Genomic DNA, 19,342 nt, shown 5'->3' with positions numbered 1-19,342 from the left:
GTTGATCAAATTGAATATTTGTATAATTATTTATGTATCGATACTTTATTACATGTAACTGTTTAAAACCGAAATGGGATACTTTTTATATTGTTGTTTGAAGTGGCAAAACACGATTCTAAAATAAAATGATAAATTAAATGATCTTGCAAGATATTTCTAACAAGATTATGTCTGTCTTTTCACTAGCACATGTCATGGTAAGATGAAAAAATAATAGCTCTATCTCTTTCACAATATCATTTTTTTTTATTAACGTCAATCCACCAACATTTCTGAAAATGTTTATCTCGTTATCTCGTTTTTGAATGAAACTCTTCAAATTTTTGTATTTATATTTCTCTGTTAGAACTAGTTGGATCTGTGGTGTGGTACAATCAAATAAAGATGCAAGTAGGAACCAAATAAGTTTCTTGAGAGCAATGCTATAGGGGAACCGTTTTAGGGTGTCTGAAGAACCATAAATGGGATGGTTCTTTGAAGAACCATACAACAATTCTTAACCGGAAATGTTTAGGCCCTCCAGGACCGGAATTGAATAGCCCTGCTGTAGGGTTTTATGCCTTATTTGCATATTTTCCAGGGTGCCTTTTGAGTGGATTTTAGAGTTACCAGTACCACCCATGACTGTGTTTGCTAGTGACAGAGACATGGTTGTTGCATAAATTCATTTTTGGTCCTGTTGCCTTCAAGATCCTGAGTGAATATATTGTCATTAGAATTACATTATTTAAGACAATACAATACATATTTCATAAAGTCTTCTTTTGATGCGGCCTAGTTTTACCCTAATACGGTGGCCTGAAACTCATAGTTTTCAGGCCTGCAAGTCACATTATGCTGGCTTGCAAAGTGATGTGTAATCTCTTTTACACCACTGAGTGTTAATTTAACTCTCGAATCAACACTAGAAATGTTAGACTGAAAAATGCAACACTAGTTAAAACCTCTAGAATCGAGGGGGCACTATTTTCATTTTTGGAAAAATAACGTTCCCTAAGTAAACGGGCTATTTTGTCAGGACAAGATGCTAGAATATGCATATAATTGACAGCTTAGGATAGAAAACACTCTAAAGTTTCCAAAACTGTAAAAATATTGTCTGTGAGTATAACAGAACTGATATTGCAGGCGAAAGACTGAGAAAAATCCAATCAGGAAGTGACTCTTATTTAGAAACCTCTGCGTTCCTATGCGTCTCTATTTAGCAGTGAATGAGATATCAACCAGATTCCTTTTTCTATGGCTTCCCTAATGTGTCTAGTGTCACAATAAATAGTTTCAGGCTTTTATTTTGAAAAATGAGCCTGAACGTCAACATTGCGTCAGTGGTCAGCTGAAGTCTCTCAGAGTGTTTTGTGCGTAAAGGACAAATGCGGCCATTGTTTCTCTCTTTCCTACTAATAAGCCATCTGTCCTGGTTGATATATTATCGAATAGATATTTGAAAAACACCTTGAGGATTGATTATCAACAACCATTTTGAATCCCACCGTACCTTCTCCGCTATGCAATCTGGCTTCCGGGCTGGTCATGGGTGCACCTCAGCCACGCTCAAGGTCCTAAACAATATCATAACTGCCATCGATAAGAGACAATACTGTGCAGCCGTATTCATTGACCTGGCCAAGGCTTTCGGCCACATTCTTATCGGCAGACTAAACAGCCTTGGTTTCTCAAATAACGGCATCACCTGGTTCACCAACTACTTCTCTGATAAAGTTCAGTGTGTCAAATCGGAGGGCCTGTTGTCCGGACCTCTGGCAGTCTCTATTGGGGTTGCCACAGGGTTCAATTCTCGGACCGACTCTCTTCTCTGTATACATCAATGATGTCACTCTTGCTGCTGGTGATTCTCTAATCCACCACTACGCAGACGACACCATTCTGTATACTTCTGGCCCTTCTTTGAACACTGTGCTAACTAACCTCCAGATAAACTTCAATGCCATATAACTCTCCTTCCGTGGCCTCCAACTGGTCTTAAACGCAAATAAAACTAAATGGATGCTCTTCATCCGATCACTGCCCGCACCTGCATCACTACTCTGGAAGGTTCTGACCTAGAATATGTGGACAACTACAAATACCTAGGTGTCTGGTTAGACTGTAAACTGTCCTTCCAGACCCACATTAAGCATCTTCAATCCAAAATTAAATCTAGAATCACCTATTTCACAACAAAGCATCCTTCACTCATGCTGCCAAACATACCCTCGTAAAACTGACTATCCTACTGAGCCTTGACTTCGGCAATGTCATTTACAAAATAGCCTCCAACACTCTACTCAACAAATTGGATGCAGTCTATCACAGTGCCATCCATTTTGTCAACAAAGCCCCATATACTACCCACCACTGCGACCTCTACGCTCTCCTTGGCTGGCCCTCGCTTCATACTCATCGCCAAACCCACTGGCTCCAGGTCATCTACAAGTCTTTGCTAAGTAAAGCCCCACCTTATCTCAGTCCACTGGTCACCATAGCAGCACCCACCCGCAGCACGCGCTCCAGCAGGTATATTTCACTGGTCACCCCCAAAGCCAATTCCTCTTTTGGTCACCTTTCCTTCAAGGTCTCTGCTGCCAATGACTGGAACGAACTGCAAAAGTTGCTGAGTTGGAGACTCTTATCTCCCTCACTAACGTCAAGCAACAGCTGTCAGAGCAGCTCACAGATCATTGCACCTGTGCATAGCCCATCTGTAAATAGCCCATCCAACTACCTTACCTCCCTTACCTCATTTGCTCACACTGTATATATGACTTTTTTCCCTACTGTATTATTGTATGTTTGTTTTATTCCATGTGTAACTCTGTGTTGTTGTATGTGTCGAACTGCTTTGCTTTTTATTGGCCAGGTCACAGTTGTAAATGAGAACTTGTTCTCAACTTGCCTACCTGGTTAAATACAGGTGAAATAAATAAAAATACCCCATAATGACAAAGTGAGCACATTATTCCATTTTTTTTCAAATATTTTGAAAATAAAATACATAAATATCTAATTTACATAAGTAATCCCACCCATTTGCTATGACACTTCAAGTTGAGCTCAAGTGCATCCAATTTCCTTTGATCATCCTTGAGATGTCGCTACAACTTTATTGGAGTCTACGTGTGCCCAATCCAATTGTTTGGACATGATTTAGAAAGAAACATACCTGTCTATATAAGGTCCCACAGTTGACAGTGCATGTCAGAGCAGAAACTATACCACGAAGTCCAAGGAACTGTCTGTAGGTCTTCTAGATAGAATTGTGATGAGGCATATATCTGGGGAAGGGAATAAAACAATTTCTAGAGTGTTTCCAAGAGCATGGTGGTCTCACTGGGAAATTGAAAAAATATGTAACTGCCCAGACTGCCTAGAGCTGGCCATCCGACCAAACTGAGCAACTGGGCAAAAAGGACCTTGGTCAGGGAGTTGACCAAGAACCGAATGGCCACTCTGACAGAACTACAGACTTCCTTGGCTGAGATGGGAGAACCTGCCAGAAGGACAACCGTCGACTACAGCACTTCACCAATCTGGGCTTTATGTAAGAGTGGCCAGATGGAAGCCACTCCTGAGAAAAAGGCACATGATAGCACACCTGGTGTTTGCAAAAGGACACATGAAAAACTCTGAGATCATAAGGCAAAAGATTCTGTGGTCTGATGAGACAAAAATGTAACACTTTGGCCTGAATGCAAATCAAATCAAATTGATTTGTCACATACACATGGTTAGCAGATGTTAATGCGAGTGTAGCAAAATGCTTGTGCTTCTAGTTCCGACAATGCAGTAATAACCAACGAGTAATCTAACCTAACAATTCCTAAACTACTACCTTATACACACAAGTGTAGAGGGATAAAGAATATGTACATAAAGATATATGAATGAGTGATGGTACAGAAGGGCATAGGCAAGATGCAGTAGATGGTATCGAGTACAGTATATACATATGAGATGAGTAATATAGGGTATGTAAACAAAGTGGCATAGTTTAAAGTGGCTAGTGATACATGTATTACATAAAGATGCAGTAGATGATATAGAGTACAATATATGCATATACATTTGAGATGAGTAATGTAGGGTATGTAAACATTATATTAAGTAGCATTGTTTAAAGTGGCTAGTGATACATTTTTTACATCAATTTCCATCATTTCCCATTATTAAAGTGGCTGGAGTTGAGTCGGTGTGTTGGCAGCAGCCACTCAATGTTAGTGGTGGCTGTTTAACAGTCTGATGGTCTTGGGATAGAAACAGTTTTTCAGTCTCTCGGTCCCTGCTTTGATGCACCTGTACTGACCTCGCCTTCTGGATGATAGCGGGGTGAACAGGCAGTGGCTCGGGTGGTTGTTGTCCTTGATGATCTTTATGGCCTTCCTGTGACATCGGGTGGTGTAGGTGTCCTGGAGGGCAGGCAGTTTGCCCCCGGTGATGCGTTGTGCAGACCTCACTACCCTCTGGAGAGCCTTACGGTTGTGGGCGGAGCAGTTGCCGTACCAGGCGGTGATACAGCCCGACAGGATGCTCTCGATTGTGCATCTGTAGTAGTTTGTGAGTGCTTTTGGTGACAAGCCGAATTTCTTCAGCCTCCTGAGGTTGAAGAGGCGCTTCTGCGCCTTCTTCACGACACTGTCTGCGTGGGTGGACCAATTCAGTTTGTTCGTGATGTGTACGCAGAGGAACTTAAAACTTACTACCCTCTCCACTACTGTCCCATCGATGTGGATAGGGGGGTACTCCCTCTGCTGTTTCCTGAAGTTCACAATCATCTCCTTTGTTTTGTTGACGTTGAGTGTGAGGTTATTTTCCTGACACCACATTCCGAGGGCCCTCACCTCTCCCTGTAGGCCGTCTCGTCGTTATGAGTAATCAAGCCTACCACTGTAGTGTCGTCCGCAAACTTGATGATTGAGTTGGATGCGTGCATGGCCACACAGTCGTGGGTGAACAGGGAGTACAGGAGAGGGCTCAGAACGCACCCTTGTGGGGCCCCTGTGTTGAGGATCAGAGGGGTGGAGATGTTGTTACCTACCCTCACCACCTGGGGGCGGCCTGTCAGGAAGTCCAGTAGCCAGTTGCACAGGGCAGGATCAAGACCCAGGGTCTCGAGCTTGATGACGAGTTTGGAGGGTACTATGGTGTTAAATGCTGAGCTGTAGTCGATGAACAGCATTCTCACATAGGTATTCCTCTTGTCCAGATGGGTTAGGGCAGTGTGCAGTGTGGTTGAGATTGCGTAGTCTGTGGACCTATTTGGGCGGTAAGCAAATTGGAGTGGGTCTAGGGTGTCAGGTAGGGTGGAGGTGATATGGTCCTTGACTCGTCTCTCAAAGCACTTCATGATGACGGAAGTGAGTGCTACGGGGCAGTAGTCGTTTAGCTCAGTTACCTGAGCTAAACGTTTTCTGGAGAAAACCAGGCATAGCTGGTTGTCTAGCACCATCACTACCATAAAAGCATGGTGGGGGCAGCATCATGTTATGGGGATGCTTTTCAGCAGAAGGGACTGGGAGACTGGTAAGGATAGAGAGAACAATGAATGGAGCCAAATAAATGCACATCTTTGAGAACCTGCTTCAGATTGCAAACAACCTCAGACCTGGGGCAAAGATTTACGTTCCAACAGGACAATGACCCCAAGCATACAGCCAAAGCAACGCTGGAAAGTCCTCGAGTGGCCCAGCCAAAGCCCAGATTTGAATCCCATTGAAAATCTGTGAAAAGACTTGAAGGATTTGTTCACCGCCACTCTCCCATCTAACTTAACAGAGCTTGAGAAAATCTGCAAGGAAGAAAATGCCAAATGCAGATGTCCAAAACTGATACCGACAAACCCAAGATGATTCAAAGCTGTAGTCACAGCAAAAGGTGCTTCTACAAAGTATTGAGATTCATGAGATATTTTTGAATTTCATTTTCAATACATTTGCACAAATTTCTAAAAACATGTTCTCACTTCGTCATTATGAGGTATTGTGTGTAAATAGGTGGGAAAACAATGTAATCCATTTTGAATTCAGGGTGTAATGCAACAAAATGTGGAATAAGTGAAGGGGTATGAATACCTTCTGAAGGCACTCTACCCTTCAATTTATCACAATATTGTGTTCTTAACAGAAAACAGTATGATACATAAGGATATATTTTGTAGGACATTTTGTTGGTTGAGGATGGTTTGCTCATGTGTAGGTGAGGTTTGTTGTGCACGTCTGCTGATATTTCACCTCTAGTTAGACTTTCATTCTTAATCTTGATTCCTGTGTCCTTGGCTGTCCAGTTGTCAAGGCAACCATGCTGTCAGCAGGTTGGTTGTTGTTAGTGAATTGTGTGTTAGATCAGACATATTGGCTCACATTAGCTCATACTGTTCACATATGGCGCCGGCGGGCAGTGGACTTTTTTTTGTTGAAAATTAAATACAGAAATATGACATTTACATACATTGCATTACGAAAGTATTCAGACCCCTTGACTTTTTCCATATTTTGTTACAGCCTTATTCTAAAATTGATTCAATATTTTTTTCCCTCATCAATCTACATACCATAACAACAAAGCAAAAACAGGTTTATAATTTTTTTGCAAATTTATAACAAAACAACAACCCAGAAATACCTTTTTTACATAAGTATTCAGACCCTTTGCTATGCAATTCGAAATTGAGCTCCTGTTTCCATTGATCATCCTTGAGATGTTTCTGCAACTTGATTAGAGTAAGTTGAATTCATTGGACATGGTTTTCGAAAAGTCACACACCTACATGTATCTATATAAGGTCCCACAGTTGACAGTGCATGTCAGAGCAGAAACCAAGCCATGAGGTCGAAGGAATTGTTCGTAGAGTTCTCAGACAGGATTGTGTCTAGACACAGATCTGGGGAAGGGAACCAAAAAATGTCTACAACATTGAAGGTCCCCAAGAACATAGTGGCTGCCATCATTCTTAAATTGAAGAACTTTCGAACCACCAAGACTCTTCCTAGAGCTGGCCGCCCACCCAAACTGCGAAATTGGGGGAGAAGGACCTTGGTCAGGGAGGTGACAGAGCTCCGACAGAGCTCCAGAGTTCCTCTGTGCAGATGGAAGAACCTTCCAGAATGACAGCCATCTCTGCAGCACTCCACCAATCAGGCCTTTTTATGGTAGAGTGGCCAGACGGAAGCCACTCCTCAGTAAAAGGCACATGATAGCCCGCTTGGAGTTTGTCAAAAGGCACCATGAGAAACAAGATTCTATGTCTGATGAAACCAAGATCGAACTCTTTGGCCTGAATGCCAAGCGTTACGAATGGAGGAAACCTAGCTCCATCCATACAGTGAAGCATGGTGGTAGCAGCATCATTCTGTGGGAATATGTTTCAGCTGCAGGGACTTGGAGACTAGTCAAGATCAAGGTAAAGATTAATGGAGCAATGTGCAGAGAGATCCTTGATGAAAACCTGCTCCAGAGCATTCAGGACCTCAGACTTTGGCGAAGGTTCACATTCCAACAGGACAACAACCCTAAGCACACAGCCAAGACAACGCAGGAGTGGCTTCGGGACAAGTCTCTGAATGTCCTTGAGTGGCCCAGTCAGAGCCCAGACTTGAACCCGATCGAACATCTCTGGAGAGACCTGAAAATAGCTGTGCAGCGACACTCCCCATCTAACCTGACTGAGCTTGAGAGGATCTGCAGAGAATAATTGGAGAAACTCTCCATATACAGGTGTGCCAAGCTTGTAGTGTCATACCCAAGAAGACTTGAGGCTGTAATCGCTGCCAAAGGTGCTTCAACAAAGTATTGAGGAAAGGGTCTGAATTATGTAAATTAGATATTTCTGTTTTTTTATTTTGTAATACATTTGCTAAAATTTCTAAAAACTATTTTTGCTTTGTCGTTATGCGGTATTGTGCTTAGATTAATGAGGGGGGAAAACGATTTAATCAATTTTAGAGTAAGACTGTAACGTAACAAAATGTGGAAAAAGTCAAGGGGTCTGAATACTTTCCGAATGCACTACAACCATTTACACCCCTTTCTGGGTACGTTTCTCAGAGCTTTCCACATCTGGATTGTGCAGTATTTTCCCATTATTCATTTCAAAATTGTTCAAGCTCTGTCGAATTGGTTGTTGATCATTGCTAGACAACCATTTTAAGGTCTTGCCGTAGATTTTCAAGTAGAATTAAGTCCAAACTGTAACTCTGCATCTCAGGAACAGTCACTGTCTTCTTGATTTGCAACTCCAGTGTAGATTTGGCCTTGTGTTTTAGGTTACGGCCCTGCTGAAAGGTAAATTCGTCTCCCAGTGTCTGGTGGAAAGCCGACTGAAGCAGGTTTTCCTCTAGGATTTTGCCTGTGCTTAGCCACCACAATGGCCAAACATAACACGTTGTATTCAGGACAAAAAGTTAATTGCTTTGCCTCATTTTTTAAAATATCACTTTATTGTGGCTCTGATTTCCTTCCCCTGGGGAATTCCCTGTGCCACTCTGCAGAGGAGAGGAATGTCACATTACTGTTTGTTTGTGTGACGGGAGTCCGATACTGCAGACCGGTCCCACTGGGACTGACTCTGTGTCCTTCACTAGCATTTTGTCTATGAATAATGCATTAGTACAATAAATGATCTCATCAATTATATAATTTGTATGCATAATGATTTTACATATGTTCTTTTATGGAGTGAAAAAAAGACAAGTTGGTTTCTCTTTAAAATACACATTTTTCTGTCTGGCTCATGTTGTTTATGTAATCTAACCACTGGTAAAGGCATAGTGTACATACTTATCAAAGAATGTATTGAAAACTGCACAGTACTGTATGCATAACATTAAATACCCCGAACACATTCATCATGATTGTAGCTGTCAATAAATCAGAAGGTTCATCCATCAGTCACACACAGTACAGTGAGTTCCTCTCAGGCTGGCTGGGCTGCCATCACACACTGCATGAATGGAGCATCTTCTGATGCATCTCTTCACGTGCATTCCCTCTGCTCCTGCTCCTGACCCTGGCAACCCAACAGCCCATTGAAACACATGAGCCAGCAAATCTGCCCTCATGTCGTAGTCTCTCCATCTCCATCAGCTAGCTTTGCACTTCTGCTCATCCCCATGTGCTATATTAGGGCCAGCTGGGATGTTGACTGTCTGGGAATGCATGCTTCCATACTGTGTGGGAAACCTCCCGAACAGTCAGCTGAGTAGAGTTGAGCTCTCTCTCCCATTCTGTCTTTCTCTCACTCAAATTGCATGAGGGTTTCTCCATTTCTCCCCCTACCTCCATTCCTTTTCTCACAGCTTTTATTTATCCCTTCTTCCTCCCTCTCTACTTCCTCATTCTCTCCTCTGCTGAGCCTCAGCTCCAGGCAGAGCTCCAAACCCAGATTTACAGCCATGAGCTTCATGCAGAAAGAGGCTTTGAGATGAAAGAGTCTGAGACAGTCAGACGGAGCACACAGAGAAAGATATTCACAAACTGAGAAAGCGTTGAAAGAGAAAGGAAGAGCAAGACATGAAAATGTGCTTTGTAGTGTGTACTACCATGTCTGCTTTGTAGTGTGTACTACCATGTCTGCTATGTAGTGTGTACTACCATGTCTGCTTTGTAGTGTCAGGTTATTTCTCTTGATAGAAATTGTAATTTTCCACCCATTTTTACGATTGGACTATTTTCAATGCCAAGACTCAGTTTGGTAGGCTACCGCTTGTCCTCTGTACGGGTCAAGGTCACAGAGGGCTCACCGTGTTGAGCGGAACTGAGCACGGGATTCTCCCCAGTCCATTGGTGGTGTGATGATCCCTGACCCTGTGTGGCTGATGCAACTAACACACTAATGTCTGACGCTCGGGCAGGCCCCAGTAATGATGCCATTAACCTCGTGTATTTATAGAACACCGGTGCACCTTTCATAAAGGAGCACAATGACCTGTGGGTACTCTTCAGCAGGACTCTTCTCTCCCTAGAGAGAGAAAGAGAGATACAGATATAAAAATAGAGGGGTGGCAGAGAGAGAAAAGGGGAAAGAGAGAGGGGAGATAGAGAGATAATGAGGAACATGTGGAGAGAGGGAAGGATAGAGAGAAAGATGGAGAAAGGGAACGAGGGAGGCAGGTTGGTGCCTGGAGCTACCAAGGACCCACTGTGGCGTCTGTAACCTATGAGTTTCAGATTGTACACATCAGGCTGAAAATGGTTATTGACAAAGTATCAAACACTGTGTATACTGACATGATTATTAATGTCAACAATGGTTTAACCAGAACGAGCAACAGGTTATATACATGTTTAATCCAAATGTATTGCGCTGGTATTTCCTGTTATGTCTCCTCTCCTGTTTCTCCAGCCTTGCCCTTCATCCTGAGAGGTCACTGGTGGCAACAGGTCAGGTGGGGAAGGAGCCCTACATCTGTGTGTGGGACACCTTCAGTGCACAGACCATCTCTATCCTCAAGGACGGACACTCCCATGGGGTGGCCTGCCTGGCTTTCAGCGCAGATGGACAGGTGAGACACACACCACCTCATGCCAGCAAGCATGCACACAAGCAGACGTACACACACACACACACACACACACACACACAGCCAAGCACGCACCACTTCACACACACACTTCACCTCACGCATCCAGGCACACATGCACACCTCTCATCCACCTTTTCTCTGAGTGGATGGGTTCCTGTACTATCACCCTGTTACTAAGGCAAATCTGTTTGATGATCTGAGTCTGACTGAAAATCAACAATACTCTGACACACAGCAATGTGAATGCTCCATCATTGAAGGGTCATAATTCATAGATTTCTCCCAATTATATCATATGTAAATGTGCCTTATGTCTCACATAGCCTATAGCCATGGGAATGGTATTGTGGTGGTGGGTTGCTGAGAAGTGAAGCCTGCTGGGTAACTGTGCAGGCTGGGGATGATATACGACTCTGCCATGAATCATGATGGCCCATGTTTATTGGGGGGAATGCTGGGACAGCACCAGTCTCCTATGACCTTTAGCTTGATGTATGGGGCTCCATGAGAGTCTCCTACAGCAGCAGCAGCCTGTTGACGTCCCCCATACAAGACCAGTAGGCTACACACAGGAAAGATTGAAGGGGAAAGGGAGGGGATGGAGGGAGGGAGGGAAGGGCAGGAAGGAAGGGCAGGAAGGCAGGAAGGAAGGCAGGAAGGAAGGAAGGAAGGAAGGAAGGAAGGAAGGAAGGAAGGAAGGAAGGAAGGAAGGAAGGAAGGAAGGAAGGAAGGAAGGAAGGAAGGAAGGAAGGAAGGAAGGAAGGAAGGAAGGAAGGAAGGAAGGAAGGAAGGAAGGAAGGATGGCTGCTGTTGTCCTTGCCTTCATTGTGGTTTTGGAGTTGACAAATGCAATGTCATGTCAGAGGAGGCTGCGGCTGGTGAAGAATGTGTCTGGGATGGAGAGGGAGGGGGAGAAAGAGGAAGGATGGGTGAGTAGAGCCATGGCTAATGCTACCAGGGCTAATGCAACAAGTCTTATCACCTCCTGCCACTGGCCACCAGTCCACATTACTGCTACACTGTAATGGAGACCAACCAGGGATGGGCAGTAAACAAGGTTTACCTCAGACCCTTAGTCAATCATAAAGACATTTAGGCCTTATCATTTTATTAGCTCCATTCTGAAATGCATTAAATGGCGGATTTCTTGGAAACCCCTGTGGGCAGAGCAGGTAAACAACTCTGGGTGATGTCATATAACACAGATGGATGTCTTGTTTGGTTGGGATTTAAATGAGTTTGTGCATGACTGGTTGTGGCAAACCACAAATATGACAAAACATGTTTTCCTGCTGAAAAGAGAATGTATTCTCTATCACTAAAATGTATTGATTAATGGAAACACACATTACCGTTTCAGTGTAAAGTCAACAGCACATCAGGTCAATTAACATTTGGCATTCATCTCCTCTCTTTTGTAGTCATTAGAATGACCCATACTTATTTTATATTGTAGCATCAAATCTGAAATATCCCTACATTTAGGTCTAATTTATTTTCTATCTAATGTTTCATTGTCACCCCAATATTCACCCGGAGACAGTTGTCCAAACGTTCCTAAAGGCCAAGCTCTTTTGTCTAAGTCATAAAATGGGTAATTAACAATTAACTCGCTGAATGGTAATTGACGCCAGACTAATTGGAAACAATTTGCATTGCATTCCTTTCTACAGCCGGTGTGATAAAATAAAGAAGGCTTTTTGAATAGTGCTGTTTAAGGTCCTACTGTATTATCTGCACATGTCTGCACTGCCTGTGTGTGTCTCTGCAGCTGTCACATAGAACTATTCTGTCATATGTCCCGTCATAGAAATAAATTGATTATGAAAATATGACTATTTGCCTCCGTTTACAGTACATTAATTAAGATGTATTCATCTTCCATTGAATAGAAACAGTCTCTCTCCTTTATTCGCAGATTAATTCATGGTTTCCCCCTTTTCTCATTTTCAGCGGCTGGCTTCTGTGGGGCTGGATGCCAAAAATACAGTGTCTGTTTGGGACTGGAAGAAAGGAAAGGTTCTGGCCACTGCGACAGGACATTCAGACAGGGTAAGCTGTTGTGTGTGCTGTGCGCACGTTGGCATTTGAGTGTGTGTGCGTTGTGTATTGATTCAGTTGTAGTGAGTACACATGTGAGTACACAGTGTGTGTGAGACATGGCGTTCTGTGTGAAGGACAGGAAATGCATGTGTGTTAATGGCTTGGCTGTCTTTCAGATCTTCGATATATCTTGGGATCCCTTTCAGCAGAACCGGCTGGTGAGCTGTGGGGTAAAACACATAAAGGTGAGCTTCACAATAACAACACGGTAGGCTCTGTGCTGTCCAGTCAGTTCATACATTACCTTTGAGCCAAGTTCAAAAATAACATATGAGAAGCTATCAATGTTGAGATGGGTTACCTCACTCAGTGCAGCCGGGCATCAGTCTATTCAAGTTATTGAACATGTCACACGTTTATACGGTTGTTGTTAAAAGCTGCCTTTGGAACAACCTCATAAACAATATGACATGTGGTCAGTGGAGGATTAAGTAGGGCGCTATCAGATATTCTAGCAGTAGAATGAGAAAGTGGTGTTAGGGGGACTGGGGCATATTGTTTTCAATGGGTACGCGTGAAGAGCAGTTGGAGGACGCCAGTTTCTATTCAGTCAAAAGCAGTAATCTGTTCTGTCATTCCCCTCCGGAAGGGCTGTCTCCTACTGTACACACAAGCACACAAACACACACACACGCGCACAAAAAAAACACACAACACTGAACTTACAGAAGAGCCCTCAGTTTACAATAAATATGTAAATACATATGCCTCACACACAGTAGCAATGGACAATCAGTTTTCTTGTTGTTTTGTTTGTATATATATCAATATATTTATGCATATCCAGTTATGGTACGAGAACTAAATAGTTGAGCCTATTGTGCCTTTTGGCCATAAAACAGCTTTCATGGACAGGGAATCTTCTTAACTGACCGCTGTGAGCTTTATTAGAAATAAGCCCCATGCTATCTACCCTGAGGTGATCAGGCTGGCAAATGAGCAGTCGTGATTTAGAGCAACGGTTCTCCAAACGCACTGTGACAGCAGCTGATCTCTGAGCTCATGTTCTCTCTCTCTCTACCCTCTATCCTTTCCTGTCATCATCCACCTTATGTTATTTTTTCTTTCCTCCCTTTTTTATCCACCTTTCTCTTCACTTCTCTAATTATCTTGCTTCGCCTTTCCTTCCCCTACCTATGCCTACTTGTACATCTCTCTCATTTCCTGTCTCATCTCTCCTTCTCCTTTCACTCGCTTCCCCCTCTCCATGTCTCTAGTTCTGGGCTCTCTGTGGCAATGCGTTGACGCCCAAACGGGGGATATTCGGGAAGACGGGGGATCTACAGACCATTTTGTGTGTGGCATCGGCTAAAGATGATGTCACATACTCTGGGGCGTTGAATGGGGATATCTACGTGTGGAAAGGACTGAACCTTTTACGCACGGTGCAAGCCGCTCATGGAGTGAGTGAAATACGTCACTCTAATTCTCAAGACCCATTGATTGTACACTTCCAGACATCCAAACACCCGCTCCAGCTAAACTCCATCCCTCTCATGCCTATAATCACTTACACCCTTACACTGAAGCAACTCAATCCCCCTTACTCATTTCTCCTTCCCTCCCTCTGCATCCCTACCCTGAAACCTTCTTTGTAAATCTCTAAGGCCTTTAAAAGCATTGAAAATAATGATTTTGCCCCCTTTTTGTGTCTCCAATACGGAAATAGACTTTTGACCCACATTCCTATTGAAATCATATTCTTTTCCAAGTACCTTTTTCTATGCACAGAATCGTTTGATAATCCCCCTGCCTATGACTAAAGTTGACTGCACTGTGTGTAGGCTGGGATCTTCAGCATGTATGCCTGTGAGGAGGGCTTCGCCACGGGGGGACGTGACGGTTGTGTCAGGCTTTGGGATCTGGACTTCAAGCCTATCACCAAGATCGACCTTCGGGAGGCTGAGCAGGGGTATAAAGGTAGGCCTCAGGAACCTGGTTTAACTACCAGCTCTTGGTGATAATATATAATGGTTCTAATTAAAAAGCCAATTGCATAAGCTAATGATGCTAAAGTTAGTGCAAGACTTATATCCCCAAGTCACACTTCTGATCATCCCAAACAACGAGGCTTTAAAGTCAATGGCCTCATGAAAAGTTGCAATTTATTTGGGGTATTTCTTTCTGGTATTCACCTCTTTCTTTGCATTCTTGTCAAAATGTGGTTATGCAGTTTGTAACCCCGACTGCATACAGATAAAATGTGATATGTCCATGTTGGTTGGCTCTACCTGTGATGTATGATCATACAGTAACATATCGCAATATCATTTTGGACGATATTATACTGAACAAAAATATAAACACAACATGTGTTTCATGAGTTGAAATAAAAGATCCCAGAAATTTTCCAAACGCACAAATAGTTTATTTCTCTCAAATGTTGTGCACAAATTTGTTTCCATCCCTGTTAGTGAGCATTTCTCCTTTGCCAAGATTATCCATCCACCTGATAGGTGTGGCATATCAAGAAGCTGATTAAACAGCATGATCATTAAACATGTGTCACTTGTGCTGGGGACAATAAAAGGCCGCACTAAAATGTGCAGTTTTGTCACACAACACAATGCCACAGATGTCTCAAGTTTTGAGCGAGCGTGCAATTGCATGCTGACTGCAGGAATGTCCACTAGAGATGTTGCCAGAAAATTGAATGTTCATTTATTTACCATAAGCTGCCTCCAACGTCGTTTTAGAGAATTTGGCAGTACATCCAACCGGCCTCACGACCGCAAAACCATGTGTAACCATGCCATCCCAGGACCTCCACATCAGCCATCTTCATCTGCGGGATGGTTTGAGACCAGCCACTCAGAAATCTGATGAAACTGTGGGTTTATACAACCAAATACGTTTTGCACAAACTATCAGAAACCATCTAAGGGAAGCTCATCTGCGTGCCTCATCGTCCTCACCTTCAATGGCCACTGGCACGCTGGAGAAGTATGCTCTTTGCGGATGAATCCCGGTTTCAACTGTACCAGGGTGATGGCAGGCAGCGTGTATGGAGTTGTGTGGGTGAGCGGTTTACTGTTGTCATAGTTCTGGGGTTATGGTATGGGCAGGCATAAGCTAAGGACAATGAACACAATTATAGAATCGGAAAAATCGCAATACATATCGTATCGGCAGCTATGTATCGTGATAATATCGTATCGTGAGGTCCCTGGCAATTTCCAGCCCTATTCTGTATTCAATACTTGAATTGATACAGACAGGAGCAGGTGTGAAGGTAGCATGGGGCTAAATGGCTGGTGAGTGTTAGCCCTCTCATCAATTAAACATCACAGTCTAAGCTGTGTGCATTTGCAGGCAGACCCTTCATAGGCTTGTGGGGGACGTCAGGGCCCACAGCTGATCAAACCATGTCATAGTCTGCATGTTTGTGCTTGTCCCTGGGGTATGATGGGTAATTAGGGTAGCTGGGTGATGGAGAGACAGAGGATAAGAGGCACGTCCTTATGAGGAGATCCATCTAAGCACACAGGGTTGTGTGTGCACTGTGCTGTCTATGGATTTAAGGGTCAGAGTCCATGCTTCTGTGGCAGAGGTGTGTGAGTAGGTCGATCCAGACACTGATGTATTTGTACAGGGGGTAAAATACTGTAACCAGGGATAATGTGTAGGTCACTTCAGTCAGTGTGTTTGTGCTGCCTAATAGAGGCCGATGTGTGTTTAGCTCATTGAGAGCCCTGCCATGATGATTTATTAGCCTGTCCCTGTGGATGTATCATTGACATCTGTTGACTGGGAACAGATACAGAGGACAGAGAGAGAGACCGACAGGGAGAGAGACCGCTAAGTTCAAATATGCCACTCATCCATTTCCATTCGTCTGAGCCAGAGCAGGCCATGTTAGTCCAATCAGACAGAGAAACAAAATATGGTTATATTCTAGGGGCCTGAGAGAGTTTGACTGTGAGGTATGGATAAAACAGAATAGAGAAGTTAAGATAACAAAAAAAAATCGAAACCTTTGACAGATGACATTTAGTAAACTCCCCTTTTTCATAGCATTTTCATGTGGATTCCTGTTGCTCTATGCCTCCTGCTAAATTGAGGAAACCATCAGTGGCACTCATGTATTATCAATGAGGGTCTTCTCTCTTCCCTTCCTCTGCTCCTCTGTTCGCCTCCTCTGTTCTGAGCAGTGGCTGCCTGGCTGTCTGTGGTTAAAGCAGAGAAAAGCTCTGTGTCCCCAGCCAGCCCCAGGGGTGGGGAATACTAATATCTGAAAGCCCCACAGACACCGGGCACACCCTGGGATTAGATAAGGGCATTGTTGGGTGTTTGTTGGCCAGTCAAAGTATTGTAACCAGTGGCAATTTTAACATGTAAATGTTGGTGGAGCAAAAACATTTTTTTAAAGCCACTACACAACACTACACAACACTAAACAATACACTACTCTCTGTTCATCATATATGCATAGTCACTTTAACCATATCTACATGTACATACTACCTCAATCAGCCTGACTAACCGGTGTCTGTATGTAGCCTCGCTACTTTTATAGCCTCGCTACTGTATATAGCATGTATTTTTACTGTTGTTTTATTTCTTTACTAACCTATTGTTCATCTATCTTTATCTTTATGTACATATTCTTTATCCCTTTACACTTGTGTGTATAAGGTAGTAGTTTTGGAATTGTTAGGTTAGATTACTCATTGGTTATTACTGCATTGTCGGAACTAGAAGCACAAGCATTTCGCTACACTCGCATTAACATCTGCTAACCATGTGTATGTGACAAATACATTTGATTTGATTTGACCTCATACCTTTTTTTTCACTACTGGTTAGAGCCTGTAAGGAAGCATTTCACTGTAAGGTGTATTTGGCGCACGTGACAAATAAACTTTGATTTGATTTGATTAATTTCACTATATCGGTGCCCACAAACTGTTAGGGCCTACATAAAGCTGTCCTAACAGCAGAGTCCCAACATCTTACCACTGCTAAACCTGGCTATCAGCGGAGCCTTGTCTTGTAGTAAAATAATTAATTCAGCCTCATTTACTGCCTTTAAAAAAAACATTGCTGATATATAAAAAACATTGCTGATATGGCTGACTTGCTTAAACAAAATGTGGTTTCTACTGACAATTGAGATGTACACACTATGGCAGAAGGGGACGACGAGCGGATAAGAGGCAATACGTCATTTGGATTAAGACATTAATGGGAGTGCTAGGACAGACGTAGTCAATGCAACAATTTGGTATTTTATTAGGATCCCCATTAGCTGTTGCAAAAGCAGCAGCTACTCTTTCTGGGGTCCATACAAAACATGAAACATAATACAGAATGAGTAATACAGAACATCAATAGACAAGAACAGCTCAAGGACAGAACTACATACATTTTTTTTAAAGGCACATGTAGCCTGCATATCAATACATACACACAAACTATCTAGGTCAAATAGGGGAGAGGCGATGTGCCGTGAGGTGTTGCTTTATCTGTTTTTTTAAACCAGGTTTGCTGTTAATTTGAGCAATATGAGATAGAAGGAAGTTCCCATGCAATTAGGGCTCTATATAATACTGTACACTTTCTTGAATTTGTTCTGGATTTGGGGACTGTGAAAAGACCCCTGGTGGCATGTCTGGTGGGATAAGTGTGTGTGTCAGAGCTGTGTGTAACTTGACTATGCAAATAATTTGGGATTTTTGACACATTAATGTTTCTTATAAAAAGAAGAAGTGATGCAGTCTGTCTCTCCTCAACTCTTAGCCAAGAGAGACTGGCATGCACAGTATTTATATGAACCCTCTGATTACAATTAAGAGCAAAACGTGCCGCTCTATTTGATCAGCACTTTTGAAATGTACAGCGACAGAATTCAGAACAATGGCCATTCTTGCATTGTTCTCTCTGTACATCAAGTCAGAATCGTAGGATAAATAAAGGGGGCATATAAGCAGACAATGATGATTACAATATTCAATTATTACATTTCTCTAAAACAGGCTATAGGCTACATGTGCACCACCAAGTCAGAACAGTAGGTGAAATTAAGAGGGGAAAGGGACCAAATTATTAGGGTGAGGCACATGGGCTACTAACAACTTACTACACAACATACACGTAGTATTACTTTCTTAGCTAGAGTATACATATCTCCCTGGGATATAACATAATTTATGCAACAGCATACAATACATTTTTGGACTCACCTTGTTGTGCTGTACTCACTTGAACAGGAAGGTGGCGCGGCTGTCCTTCATGGGGAAAATTCTGTCATCAAATTTTTTCTTCAAAGTCTGGTATTCTCTGGATTTATGGAACTTTTAAGACAACTGGGAACTCAGGATAAAAAACAAGGTTGAATCATGATTCATCATCAGTGATCTTCAGGTCAGAGCTCTAGAAAGAGGCCCGAGTTCCCGACTTGCAATTCCGAGTTGGATAAACGTTCAAAACCTATTTTCAGAGTTCCCAGTTTTCTGGAACTCACTGAAATCAGATTTCTCATTTCTGAGTTTCCAGTTGTTTTGAGCGTGGCAGAAGTCATGCTGGATTGACAGCATGGCCAATGTTGAATGTTTTTAAGCTTTTTCAGAGTTGGGACCACACACCTACTCCACTGAATAGCAGACCAGCGATTGCTTTGTGATGCTTGCAGTTAGCAACTGATTCCTTCTAAATTACTCACTGTTGAATTTGCGATTTCCAACTTATTGTGTAGTGTTTATGTCCAATGGCCAATGGGCACC

At 42.9% G+C, this 19,342-nt stretch overlaps 1 protein-coding gene across 1 annotated transcript in view; it reads left to right on the top strand.

The window, feature by feature from the left end:
• Nucleotides 1–19,342, top strand: part of LOC139381104 (echinoderm microtubule-associated protein-like 6) — an 88,797-nt gene that overhangs the window by 18,881 nt on the left and 50,574 nt on the right. The window contains exons 2-6 of the mRNA XM_071124389.1: nucleotides 10,337–10,496; nucleotides 12,471–12,569; nucleotides 12,737–12,805; nucleotides 13,838–14,023; nucleotides 14,405–14,540. Of these exons, the coding sequence (XP_070980490.1) occupies nucleotides 10,337–10,496; nucleotides 12,471–12,569; nucleotides 12,737–12,805; nucleotides 13,838–14,023; nucleotides 14,405–14,540 (650 nt within the window). The remainder of the gene's footprint in view (nucleotides 1–10,336; nucleotides 10,497–12,470; nucleotides 12,570–12,736; nucleotides 12,806–13,837; nucleotides 14,024–14,404; nucleotides 14,541–19,342) is intronic.

The sequence above is a fragment of the Oncorhynchus clarkii genome, chromosome 23, assembly GCF_045791955.1.
Source record: "Oncorhynchus clarkii lewisi isolate Uvic-CL-2024 chromosome 23, UVic_Ocla_1.0, whole genome shotgun sequence".
In the NCBI taxonomy this organism is placed as follows: Eukaryota; Metazoa; Chordata; class Actinopteri; order Salmoniformes; family Salmonidae; genus Oncorhynchus; species Oncorhynchus clarkii.
Note: the sequence above shows the minus strand (reverse complement) of the source record. Positions and strands in the feature narration are given on the sequence as shown.